This window comes from Cervus canadensis, chromosome 33 (genome assembly GCF_019320065.1).
Source record: "Cervus canadensis isolate Bull #8, Minnesota chromosome 33, ASM1932006v1, whole genome shotgun sequence".
NCBI classification, from domain to species: Eukaryota; Metazoa; Chordata; class Mammalia; order Artiodactyla; family Cervidae; genus Cervus; species Cervus canadensis.
This window is the reverse complement of record NC_057418.1, coordinates 1694055-1707733: the sequence shown is the minus strand read 5'-3', so window position 1 is coordinate 1707733 and position 13679 is coordinate 1694055. Positions and strand designations below refer to the sequence as shown.

At 43.1% G+C, this 13679-nt stretch overlaps 1 protein-coding gene across 1 annotated transcript in view; it reads left to right on the top strand.

The window, feature by feature from the left end:
- Positions 1 to 1778: 1778 nt before the first annotated feature.
- LOC122433944 (cytochrome b5 reductase 4) overlaps positions 1779 to 13679 on the top strand; it is a 118613-nt gene continuing 106712 nt past the window's right edge. The window contains exons 1-2 of the mRNA XM_043457043.1: positions 1779 to 1988; positions 10565 to 10718. Coding sequence (XP_043312978.1) covers positions 1914 to 1988; positions 10565 to 10718 — 229 coding nt within the window. The 5' untranslated portion in view covers positions 1779 to 1913. The remainder of the gene's footprint in view (positions 1989 to 10564; positions 10719 to 13679) is intronic.

The window sequence follows — 13679 nt, the reverse complement described above, 5'->3', positions numbered from 1 at the left end:
ATCACATGTTACTATTATGTGTTAGCTAGCAGATGGTGAAAAAGATTGTAAATCATTGTCTATAATTAAGATTGGGAATCAATGTTAGGACTATAAATTTTAGCAATTTTAATGAATGGTGAGTCAAGGTATTCTCACTTTAATACTCTTCTGCTGCCCTTAAATTCAGCAGTAAAATAGCATGCGTGTTTAGTACTTATGGCACCACACTGAGGGATCCCCATAGTTCAAACAAAACTTCTAACTTAAATGGAGTCTAAAAAGGGGGAGACAAAATGCCAGAATTTGATAATCATTTTTTCATTTCAGTCCACAAGGGAGCTAAGAAACTTGGCAGATAGGAAACATTCTCCGATAATATCACCTTCCATTGCTCTGGTTCCCAGGTCCTATATTCTCATTTAAAAAATTTTCTCCTGGGAAATGAAATACGAAATTCTTAGTGATTAGCTTTAAAAAAAAGATTTATAGAAGAACACATCCTTTTTTAATGAAAGAGAAAACAGGATCACTTTGCATGGTAGAGGTAACATAGTAGTCATGATCATGAAAGCCTTTTAGCTCAAATACAATCTTTTCAATTACAAGTAGCTGAAATACAAGCATTTCCATTGCTTAGCTAAGAAATGCCCCTTACTTGAATGGCTACATGCATTCACACACTTCCTCTTCTAATTGGAAAGAGACTACAGACATTGATTTACAGGCACTTTAAGAACAAAGCAATTGAAATAGAACAAGTTCAAACCATGTTTCATAGTCAGGAGAAATTAGTTACAGAAAGAGGGTAGAGAGAGTTACTTAGAACTATATTTCTTCTCTTGAAAACTTTCCTTTCACTGGATTCTACTCTCAGGATATACGTGTTCCTCAAGAGACATGCAAAACCCCACCAGATCATACATCCAACATGGACCTTGAGCATTAGAGACTGGTGTTTGCGTGCACAGTATTTGTGCTGCTGTTATTAATATGTTGGAATAGTATTAAGATCCACAGTCACATTTATTGAGTGCCTACCATTAGCCAGACATCTCACTTAATCCTTACTAAGACCTAAACTCATTAGGTAAATGGAAAATGAGGCATTGAGATATTGCTCATTTATTAACCCCAGGGATGGCATCCAAACTAAACCTATCTGATTCTTAAACTTGGCTAACTGTGCAACACAACATTCGGGGGTGAGTTGCATTAGTCACATTTCGCCGTATCTTTCAAGAAAGAGAGGAAGTTAAATGAGGAGGAAGACCTAGTGGGTGGGTGAATGGAGCAGAGTGAGAATTTACTAACCTCTTCAACTCGTTCACTAGTCATTAGCGAGAGTTCTTAAAGGTTAAGTGTTCTCTGCACCTCACAGGAGTGCCTGTTTGCATTTGACATCTCAGCTCTTAAAAGTTCTCTTTTCTGTACAGATTGGTGCCTTAAAAGAGAGTTTCTGGCAAATCAAAATGCCTTAATAGTGTTATTTTATTCCATATTTCAAGCAGTGTGATGGTAGTGCTTTAACAATGGACAGACAGTTGTGTTCTGGGCTCACAGGCATCTCTAAAAATTTATTCTCAGATTCGGTCAGCACCAAGGCTTAGCAACAGTTTCACTCTTTAATCTTTCCACGGAATAGCTGTCACCTCCTTGCAGTGCTGAAATTCTGGGTGCAGGACGAATGGGGCATGCGTAGTTTGCACTGGTTCCGCCCCTGCCCGCTCTCCGTTCGCCTCGTTGGCCCCGCCCCACGGCCTCGACGTGCTGCGTCATGGCGCGCCTCACCCCGGGCGACCCCGGAAGTGGGTAGGGGGCTTGGCCTCTGCCCGGCCTCGGAGCCGGAGCGGGAGGTGTTACTCCACAGGCGTTGAGCTGAGCTGTCGAGTCGGGCGGCGGACCCCGGGCAAGGCCCGGGCCAGGGGTCCAGGATGCTGAACGTCCCTTCCCAGTCTTTCCCGGGCCCCAGCTCGCAGCAGCGCGTCGCCTCCGGGGGGCGTAGCAAGGTAAGCGCGCTGCAGTCCTCTCTTCTCGCCGGCATCTCAGCCTCCGGCACAGTCCGTTCTCTCCTTAGGTACGCTTTCCCACCTCCTGTCCCCACCTCCGGTTTTCATTCCCTCCTACCCTTGCTGGCGATCTCTTTCAGATCCCTTGGTTCTCCAGTCCTGGAACTCTCTTAACCTTCATCTCTTACCAACTGGCCCCTTTTCTTATCCATCCCTTTATCCCGTTCTGTCAGTTCCCTTCTTGCAACTCTTTTTCCCATTAATCAAATTCAGATATAAGGTAATGCCAGGCTCTGTGCTTCCCATATTGTAGGTACTCTGTATCGGCTTCCTTCTTTCAACATAACCTGCTCTTCGTTCCTTTGTTCACTTTCCGAAGGAGTTGTGAGCGATCTGGGTTCCCTAGAAGAGGGGAAAGACTGGGCAACAGCAACAGTGACCAGTATTTATCCTGCCAAGGGTGGGGACTCCAGGACCTAGGGAAGATTGGAGAAGAGAGAACAAATTTCCATATACAAACCTCCGGTTAGGTTTAGGGACACTTCTCCAAGGCACACTGCCTTTGTCTCTTCCTCTGATTCTTGATTGTTTTATCACTGTCTTTTCTAGTGATATCTCTTGCTAATTTTGAAGCTAATAATCTCTTTAATCTCTTTAAGATTTTGTTGAACATACTGTTACCAACAGGTGGGATGCAAATGTGTTTTATATTTGCAGAATTTAATGAAATTGTCTCCCATGTTCGTTGCAATATGAATGTTGCTTGCTCCTGTTGTTTGTTAGTTCCTCATTCAATAACCACATCTTCATGTTTTGTTTTCAAGACTTCCATCTGATCGGGCCATTCCTTTCTTCATTTCTGGACTCTTGAGTCTTTAGCATTAACATCATTTGGGAACTTCATCAACTTTCTTTTCTCCACATGGACCTAGAGTTTGACCCTAGGTCAGAATTATGGGTTCAGAGATCTGTAGCTTTCATTAGCTTTTTCAGAAGTCTGTAATCCCAACTATAATAGTGTAACTGAGATTGATTAAATGCTCACTGACAGCCTGAGTGCGTTACATGTATTAGCTTGTGTAGTCTTTCCAGTGACCCTGTGAAATGGTTGCTTTTGTTATCGCCATTTCACAGCAAAGGAAACAGGTTAAGAAATGCTGCCTTGAAAGAGGCTTCATATGGTGTGACTCTGATGGTGACTTTTCTTTTATTGCTCCATATATCGGCCAACCATCCAATCACTTGTCCTCTCCTTGGGGTTTGACCTGTTTCTCTCCTTAAATGCTTGGCTAAACAGTAGAAACTTTGCAAAGAAAGAACCTCTGAATTAGAATATGAGAGTTGCTGCCCTTCTCCTTTAAAGCTATCAGCCATGTTCTCAGTATCGTTTAAAGGAAATGGTAGTGGTGTCACAGGTGAGTGTTTGGGCCCAGAAAGTGAATAAAATAAGATTAGTGTGCAGTTCACACTCAGACTGATTTTTTTTTCCCCCTTTGTGAAATTGTTGCTGAACTGAACTTGGGTTCACTTGCCTGACATGCAGCAAAGCCAATCCACTGACACTGGGTTGTGATGGAGGAAAGTACAGCTTTTATTTGCAGGGCATCAAGCAGGCAAAGGAGAAGAGAGTGACAGAGGATGAGGTGGTTGGATGGCATCACTGTTGGAATGGATGTGAACTTGGGCAAACTCTGGGAGATGGTGAGCGACAGGGAGGCCTGGCGTGCTGCAGTCCATGGGGTCTCAAAGAGTTAGACACGACTTGGTGACTGAACAACAAGAAGAAGCAGGGAGAACAGGCAGCTAATGACCAAAAGACCGAAACTCCATGATGGCTTTCAGGCAAAGATTTTTAAACTCAGCATTTGAGATGAGAGTCTCAAGGTGCATGGTTAGCTTGTGGATCTCTTCTGTTTGGTTGCTGGTGATATTTTAGAAATCTCAATCCTCTGTCTTGTTCCAGCCAGTCTAGGGTCTGTATGCTTGTGATTAGCAGTTTCTCTCCCTTGAGGTTCTGGTTTCTGTAAAACAATTTAACTGTATCCATTCAGGAGGGACTAGGAATTCTGTGACTATGTTATTTTCTTGCTTGACCAATGTTCCTGGGTTTCTGCGTTTTCTCACATCTGTAGTCATTAGCTGTTTGAGTCTGCTCTTTGGAATTAGGGGAAGGCCTCGGAGGCGAAATCTTCTTCTAAAAACAAGAAGCAGGGACACGCACCCGGGAGGGTCCCTCAGGGCCCTGCTCAATTTCAAAACTGGCTAATCTGGAACATGTGAGAACCTGTGTCAGGAGTGTATGAAATAGGTTGTGGGTGAGAAGACAGAACTTAGCTGGGGAGGTTTGTGTATCATAATTGTTAGAAGCATGGGCTTTTGAGTGAGAAAGATTCATTCTTTTTCCATCTCTACCTTTTAGCCTCTTTGAGTCTCTTTCCTCAGTTGTAAATGGGAATAATATGAATCATATCCATTTTATAGGATTGTTCATAGGATTAAATGAGCTAAAGTTTCTCTCAGCATAGTCCTGGGTTATGGTAAGCACTTACTAGATGTTACTGGCCTGTAGACTTTGATGCAGACCTCATTGATTGTTGAGGGATTGCTGTGTGAAAAAGCCCGTAGCACAGTGCCTGGTGCAGAGTATGCACTCAGTATGGTGGCTAATGTTATTTCTAATAAGCAACTAGTAAGTATTTATTGAGAACCTAACATATGCTCGAGATGTGGTCTTTGTTGGGGAGGGAGAAATTTCCACTTTTATCCATCCCTCTTGAGTTCTTGTGGCTAGACTGATAAAGTTGACACAAGACAGATTAGCAGTAGAGAAGATTTAAATTTTATTCATGCTTTTAAGCTTTCAGACAATAAATTTGATGCTGAAAGCTCAGCTTCTGTGTACCCTGGTGCTGAATCAGACCTTGGAGACAGAGTTTGGTGAAGTGGGAAAAGGACGGCTTCACTGCTTTGCCAGGCAGAGGGAGACAGGGCAGGCTCCTGTCCTCAAACCGCGCGTCCCAACTTGGGCAAGAGAGTGGCAAGTCCTGTGGTAAAGAAGGTGTGATCAGCTCGTGGACAGTTCTTCCAATGGGTTGGTGGTGAGGTAAATAGGAGTCACTGGAAAAGACCCTGATGCTGACAGAGATTGAGGGCAGGAGGAGAAGGTGGCAACCAAGGATGAGGTGGTTGGATGGCATCATCAACTTAATGGACATGAGTCTGAGCAAACTCCAGGAGATAGTGAAGGACAAGGAAGCTTGTCCACGGGGTTGCAAAGAGTCAGACAGACAACTGAGCAACTGAACAACAACAAATAGGAGTCAACATCGACAGCCTTCAGGTCCAGCTGCTCTGGGGGACTGTGTGTTTGTGGGCAGCATACCATAACTTCCCCCACCTCGAAGGGGTTTCACTATCTGCAAAAACAGCTCAAAGATACTGTTGGGCTTCCTAGGTGGCTCAGTGGGTGAAAAATCCTCCTGTAATGCAGGAGACACAGGAGATGCAGGTTTGATCGCTGGGTCGGGTAGATCTCCTGGAGAAGGAAGCGGCAGCCCACTCCAGTCTTCTTGCCTGGGAAATCCCATGGACAGAGGAGCCCGGCAGACTGCAGTCCGTGGGCTCGCAAAGAGTCAACGCAACTGAAGGACCTGAGCACGCAGACTTGATGGGGAAACAGGAACTTGCCCCAAGACTGCTCTTGACTGCTTCTCCCTGGTCTCACCACCCCTCCCTTCCCTAATTAGCAGCTGCTTGAAGCTGCCCATCGGAACTCAGGGAAGGTTACAGAGGCTTAATGAAGGCTGTTTCCAGTAATCAAAGAAATGAGGGACACAGAAAAGCTCTGTGCCCAGGAGCCCAACAGGGCCCTGCATGATACCAAATTTGAGAGGAATTGATGGCACAAAGAAACTTAGGTCTGGGTACTTAATTAGTAAGGAATTTAAACAAAGTTTGGGCTTGGGTAGTAGATGAGTAAAGAAGTAACACAGCTTGCTTATAGTCTTCTGGGCCCTGAATTTACTATTGCTGGGAGAAGGGGTCTTTCTATCTTCCAGTACAGGAAGGGCACCTTCCACAGGGGAGATTTGTTTCCTCCTTTCAAGGAGACCAAGAGGGTAGTTCAAGGATTCATCTTACATGGCCTGTGCTGGGCTCCAACAGCTCTGTTTTCGAAGAGTTTAAACCAGTGGGCTTCACAGTTATAAATGCCTAAGGACTATAACAGTCTATTATGACCACGAAGAAGTTGATGCCAGAGAAAGCTTCTGGAGGAAGTAATGTCTGTGGCGGGGAGGGGCGAATCATTTTCCATTTGCCTAAAATATGGAACTCTACTATTTGTGCCTGGAGAATCCCCATGGACAGAGGAGCCTGGCGGGCTATAGTCGGTGGGGTCACAAAGAGTCGGACATGACTGAACGACTAAGCACAGCATAGCAAAGTATAGAATGGCTACCCAGGTGGCTTAGTGGCAAGGAGTCAGCCTGCCGACGCAGAAGACGCAGGAGACGCGGGTTGGATCCCTGGGTTGGGAAGATTCCCTGATGGAGGTAATGGCAACCCGCTGCAGTATTCTTGCCTGGGAAATCCCATGGATGGAGAACCTTGGTGAGCTACAGTCTATGGGGTTGCAAAGAGTGGGATGAGACTGACTGAACATGCACATTTGCAAAGCATAGAATGGGAAGGGACTAAAGTGCAGACATGGAGCTAGTGAAGTCAACTCCGACCAGATTATGAAGGGTGTGGTCAACCTCTCTAGGGAATTTAGAAACATTATAAGAAATATGAGGAGCCACTGAAGGAGGCAGGGCCCTGAATTAGATCTGCATTTCCAAAAGATAACTTTTAACTACCCTGCAGGTATGGAATGGTGAAAGAATCTTTCCTGTCTTTGGGATAGGAAAGATCATAGGTTCTCACACTTCATTTCTGAAGACCAAGAGACCTAGAGAGTTGTAGTTAGTGATGCTAAGAATAGGATGATGAGGATTAGTAAGAAGAAATGTGAAATTGGCAAGGCACCACAGAACGAGTAACCTGACTATTTGGGGACAATTGAATGTCTACAATAGATATGCTTTAGGGAATTGACACATGTAAGCATTTTAGTCCCTTGGGCTTCTCTAACAGAATACCATAGGCGCCTCATAGACAACAGAAACTTACTTCTCACGCTTCTAATTGATCTCAGGTCACCTCGACCTGCAGCCCTTTGAAGCAGGGCTTGGGTTCCTGGCCAAAGCTTGAGTTGTAACGTTGAGAACACCGAATCCTAGCCAACAGGCTAGCAGTCAGTGACAAGGCCCTGGCCCTTCGGCTTTGCAGAAGAAGAATTCCCACAAAGACAGAAAGTGGTGAAACAAGTAAAGTATTTATTAGGAGGCAAAAGAGTACAGTACATGTGGATAGACACACAGGCAGACTAAGAGAGAGTTACTGAGTCGTATCCTCATGGCAGTTTGAATTACTTACATGGGGCATATCTTCTGGGTTTCCTTTGGCTGGTCTTTTTTTTTTTTTCCATGTATTTTTATTAGTTGGAGGCTAATTACTTTACAACATTGTAGTGGTTTTTGCCATACATTGACGTGAATCAGCCGTGGATTTACATGTGTTCCCCATCCTGAACCTGCCTCCCACCTCCCTCCCCATCCCATCCCTCTGGGTCTTCCCAGTGCACCAGCCCTGAGCACTTGTCTCATGCATCCAGCCTGGGCTGGCGATCTGTTTCACCATAGATAATATACATGTTTCAATGCTGTTCTCTCAGATCATCCCACCCTCGCCTTCTCCCATAGAGTCCCAAAGTCTGTTCTATACATCTGTGTCTCTTTTTCTGTCCTGCATATAGGGTTATCATTATCATCTTTTTAAATTCCATATATATGTGTTAGTATACTGTATTGGTCTTTATCTTTCTGGCTTACTTCACTCTGTATAATGGGCTCCAGTTTCATTCATCTCATTAGAACTGATTCAAATGAATTCTTTTTAATGGCTGAGTAATATTCCATGGTGTATATGTACCACAGCTTTCTTATCCATTCGTCTGCTGATGGGCATCTAGGTTGCTTCCATGTCCTGGCTATTATGAACAGTGCTGTGATGAACATTGGGGTACACGTGTCTCTTTCAGTTCTGGTTTCCTTGGTGTGTATGCCCAGGAGTGGGATTGCTGGCTCATATGGCAGTTCTACTTCCAGTTTTTTAAAGAATCTCCACACTGTTCTCCATAGTGACTGTACTAGTTTGCATTCCCACCAACAGTGTAAGAGAGTTCCCTTTTCCCCACACCCTCTCCAGCATTTATTGCTTGTAGACTTTTGGATAGCAGCCATTCTGACTGGCGTGTAGTGGTACCTCATTGAGGTTTTGATTTGCATTTCTCTAATAATGAGTGATGTTGAGCATCTTTTCATGTGTTTGTTAGGCATCTGTGTGTCTTCTTTGGAGAAATCTCTGTTTAGTTCTTTGGCCCACTTTTTGATTGGGTCACTTATTTTTCTGGAATTGAGCTTCAGGAGTTGCTTGTATATTTTTGAGATTAATCTTTTGTCTGTTTCTTCGTTTGCTATTATTTTCTCCCATTCTGAAGGCTGTCTTTTCACCTTGCTTATAGTTTCCTTTGTTGTGCAGAAGCTTTTAATTTTAATTAGGTCCCATTTGTTTATTTTTGCTTTGATTTCCAATATTCTGGGAGGTGGGTCATAAAGGGTCTTGCTGTGATTTATGTCGGAGAGTGTATTGCCTATGTTCTTCTCTAGGAGTTTTATAGTTTCTGGTCTTACATTTAGATCTTTAATCCATTTTGAGTTTATTTTTGTGTATGGTGTTAGAAAGTGTTCTAGTTTCATTCTTTTACAAGTGGTTGACCAGTTTTCCCTGCACCACTTGTTAAAGAGGTTGTCTTTTTTCCATTGTATATCCTTGCCTCCTTTGTCAAAGATAAGGTGTCCATAGGTTCGTGGATTTATCTCTGGGCTTTCTATTCTGTTCCATTGATCTATATTTCTGTCTTTGTGCCAGTACCATACTATCTTGATGACTGTGGCTTTGTAGTAGAGCCTGAAGTGGCCAGTCATTTTGATTTGCCTGGTTCAGAGTCTGTGTTTGGTATATCTCAGAATCCTCCAATGTGTGTGCACACGTCTCTTAGCCAAGATGGACAATGAGCCTATGGGTAAAGAGCATCAGTTGGCATCTGTCCCATTTTGGCTTCCAAGGATCCTTTCTGCACAGATGTAGTCGGGGAGATCGCCTCTCTCAGTTGTCCAGCTGTTCTAGTCTTGGAGTTTTGGTCAACCAGGAATGAATCTCCAGTGACTTTACGCTAGAGTGGCCCATCTACCTCCTGCCTCACTCATCATGACTGGGAAATCCAAGATCAGTGCAAAACTGGCCAGTTTTGTGTCTGGTGAGAGCCTGATTCCTAGTTTGTAGCCATCTTTTCAGTGTCCTTACTTGGTGGAAGAGGTGAGGGAGCTCTCTATATGGCCTCTTTTATAAGGGCCTTAATCCCAACAACCTCGTCACCCACTAGAGGCCCCACTTCCTAATACCAGCACATCGAGGATTAGCATTTCAACCTAATTTGGTGGGGGGATACAAACATTCAGTCTATAGCAAGAAGCTTCCTTGAATAATGTGACTGCTTTTACATTAAACAATTATCTGTTACTGCATTACATGCTAGTTATACAGGTTAGATGTCTGGAAAAATTTCCACTGGGATGTCTTAACTGGTTAAAATACTAATGACATAATAATACCCCTTTTCTAAAAGCCTTGAAAATGTATTTTGTATTAAACACAAAGCCCTGCAAAATCCCAAACATCTTGTTATTAGACCCTCTGAACAGGTGCAGGCAGAGTTTTGTGGAAACGGCCAGATAATAAATATTTTAGGCTTTGAGGATGTCATAAGGACTCAGTCTCTTCACCACCACCACGTGTAGAAATTATTCTTGGCTCAAGGGCTGCACAGAAACAGGCACAGACCCGTTTGCCAGCCCCTTCCCTGGAGTGAGGCGGTTTTATTGTTTTCTATTACTTGATAACCATTGTTTCTTGGTGGATGGATTCTTAGAAAACATCTTTCTATTTCATGTAGTCCTAATATTCTGGGGATGTTGAAAGTCTGGAAAGTCAACTTTAGCCAATTGTTTCTATTTTCTTCTATCAAATCTCATTTGATTTTTTTAAGGCAAAAAAATGTTGGTCCAGGTTAGTAAGCAGCTACAACATATTAGTGATACAGCCAGGACCAAAACTTGTCTTCTAACTCTGGGTTCAGTACTGCCCTTGTACTATGATTTCATTAGATCTTCATTTGTGTCCAGAATTTCTAAACCCCATCTCATGGCCCAGGTGTTTTATATAATGTTCCATTTGTAATTCTAATACACCCTCCTAAAGATGGAAGAAGATTTTTAGAATTTTTAGATTTGTTTTCTTATCCTTTTGAGTGGGAATCAGAGTAATGAAGTGTCCTAAGACAAGCAGCAGGAGGGGGAAGGAAATTGAGCTGACTTGAAGAAGCCGCATTGAATTCTTCGCTTTTCCTTTTTGAGGTCCCTCTGAAACAGGGCAGAAGTCTCATGGATTGGATTCGACTGACCAAAAGTGGAAAGGATCTAACGGGATTAAAAGGCAGGTTAATTGAAGTAACTGAAGAAGAACTTAAAAAACACAACAAAAAAGATGACTGTTGGATATGCATAAGAGGTAGGTGGAATTTACTGTGTACTGCAGAATGTTTTGGCAGGCTTTCCACAGTTGTAATGCTATACACCTCTTAGCCCTGTTACTTGGTAATATGATTCACAGTAACAACCATGTTAGTTAGTAACTATAAACATAATTTTCAGTTAGTAACAAACATTTGCACTTAGTAAAAAGCATGTCTTACACAGGACAATAAATTCTTTAATTCTGAATTTGGACAGTATTTCTCTCTAAATCACTGTTCATACAGTATCCCTGTACTGTATTCCCTTTGAAAGAAAACAAGGGTTTGACAGGTAATATAATACAAACTAATGAAATTATTCAAAAACATGTAGTTTAAATGCAACAATGTTCCACCTTTGTCTTACAACAGAATTCCATAGGAAAAAATTGTCTCTGAGACAAGCAGGATCTTTTGTTCTCATTTGCAACAATTTTTATTACTTAGTCCATGTTTGTTAGCAATATTAGTTACCTGATTTTCGTAGCCCACAACAAATTAGAAGCACCAAGCTGGAAATACTGAGTTGGCCAAAAAGTTTATTCGCATTTTTCCGTAAGATATTATAGAAAAACCTGAATGAGTGAGCAGAGAAGTAGAACAGTAGCTGATGGAAGTAGACTTCGTGGTGTCTGCCAGCCTGGCATGGGGAGGGAAGCAAAAACAATGAAGGGCTTACAGCCATACGCCGGGTCTCCACGGAGAGTCCATGAGTCATCCAGGAAGAGTTCAGTATATTTGCTATCCTCAGTCTAAAGAGGAAAGGAAATGCATCACTCATTGCTGTTATCGCTGCTGTAATTTTATCATTGTGTAATTTTGATTTGTTGTGTGTGTGTGTGTTAGTCACTCAGTCGTGTCTGACTCTTAGCGACCCAATGGTCTGTAGCCTACCAGGCTCCTCTGTCCATGGAATTCTCCAGGCAAGAATGCTAGAATCGGTTGCCATTCTCTTCTCCAGGGTGTTTTCCCAACCCAAGGGTTGCACCTGGGTCTCCTGTATTGTGGGTAGATTCTTTACCATCTGAGCCAGCAGGGAAACCGCTTCTTGTTAGTTATCCTGATAACACTGTCACCCGTATGAGGGCAGAGACCACGTCAGTCACCTGCCCTGCCTTCGGTGCGTGCCACATTCAGGTCATCCCTTTGTGTTTGTTGAACTAGTGCAACACTTACCATTTTCAAGAAGTTTGGTTACTTGAAGAGGCGTGTGGCTGTCACAGTCAATCAGAGATAGGATAAATGGAAAGACACCAGCAGCTCTGTCAGTTTGCTAAGTAGGCCCAAACAAAATATAACAAACTGAGTGACTTGAACCACAGAAATTTATTATCTCCCAGTTCTGAAGGCTAAACTTTGAGATCAGGCTCATCTTTGGGCTTGAAGAAGAATCTGTTCCATGCCTCTCGCCTCTCTTCTGGTGGTTTGCCGGCAGTCTTTGGAGTTGCTTGGCTTGTTGGAAAATCACCCTGATCTCTGACTTCATCTTTATATAACTTTCCTCCTGTGCGCTTGTCGGTGTCCGGATTTGCTGTTTTTATAAGGACAGCAGTCATATTGGGGGAGGAGTCTGCCTGATTCTCTTATGACCTCACCTCTGCATTGACCCCGTATCCACATAAGGTCATGTTCTGAAGTACTGCAAGACTTTAACATCTGAGTTTGAGGGATACACAGGTCAACTCATTGCAGATGGAATTAGTGTGCAGAATGTTTTCCAGCAGCAGAGGGTATGGAATCTTCCAGCAGGGTCTGGGATAGCTTGTCCCAGGACAGATGCTGTTTGGGAAGTTTCACAGAGAAATAAACTGTTTTCTAACACCCTCTTACCTTCTGTGTGTGCTGCAGACCCGCTTACCAGGTGCAGGTCACTGGCAGCGGGTGCCGCCCTCTTTCTGCCTGAGTGTCTTCTGCTGGCCTCTGTGAAGTAGAGGTCAGCTTTCCCATGAGCATCTCTCAGCTGGTCCAGGCTGCTGGCATGTCTGACCTGTTTCTGCAGTAGGAAGCCACTTTTCCAGAAAAGCTTCTCATGTGAACCCTTCACATCCTAATGCTGTTAAATAAATGAGCCATTGAATAGGACAGTCATACTTTATTATTCATTTATTATTTTCATTTTTATTATTATTCATTCATTTATTATTCATTTGATATATTGGTGGAGACCAGAGACTAGTTTGCTCTGTTTGAAACATAACACATGTTGTTCCCAGCTACATATCTCCCACAGTGATTTGAGTGGCTGACACTCTTCCAGTGAGGTCATTGATTTAAGGTTAAATTCTTTTGGAGTTTCTATTGAACAGTATATTCTACCCTATTAATAAGACTTTTCCCCCGATTGCCAAGTAAGATGTCTTTTTTTTTTTTTTCCTGTTGACAGAGTTTGGTTTTTAATTTTAATCAAGCAGCAGTTGATTGAGGCACTGCCCTGGGATCCTCCTGCTAGCAGGAGAAAGTAAATGACTGTTGGACAGGACCTGGAGAAGTGCCCTATGAGGGCTATAAGGAAAGTGAGATCAGACTTCAGGGAGGGAGATGTGGGTTAGGAAAGTCAGAGACGCCTTTATGATACAGATGAGCCTTGAAACTGTCTTCAGGATTTCAGTGGGAAGTGAGGCAGAAGCACACCCAAGTGAAGGGAAATGCATAACTCAGGCTGTCGACACAGAAAAGCTGGAGGTGTGTTCTGGAGCTTAGTCTACCTGTTAAGAGAATTATAAGAAAGGAGACTATAAAGGCATGTTAGGGAAGATTGCGGAGGACCTTGAAAACCAGACTGAGAAATGTATTCTTAATTTTGATAGCATTGTGAACTATTGGAGATGTTTGGATGTGGGAACAGTATGATCAGAGATGGCCTTGGAAAGATCAGTCTGGTGATGGGTATAGTGAATTGACATGAGACTAGCAAAGTTTTTAGCTCATACAAAAGTTCAGGAGGTAATAGATAACCC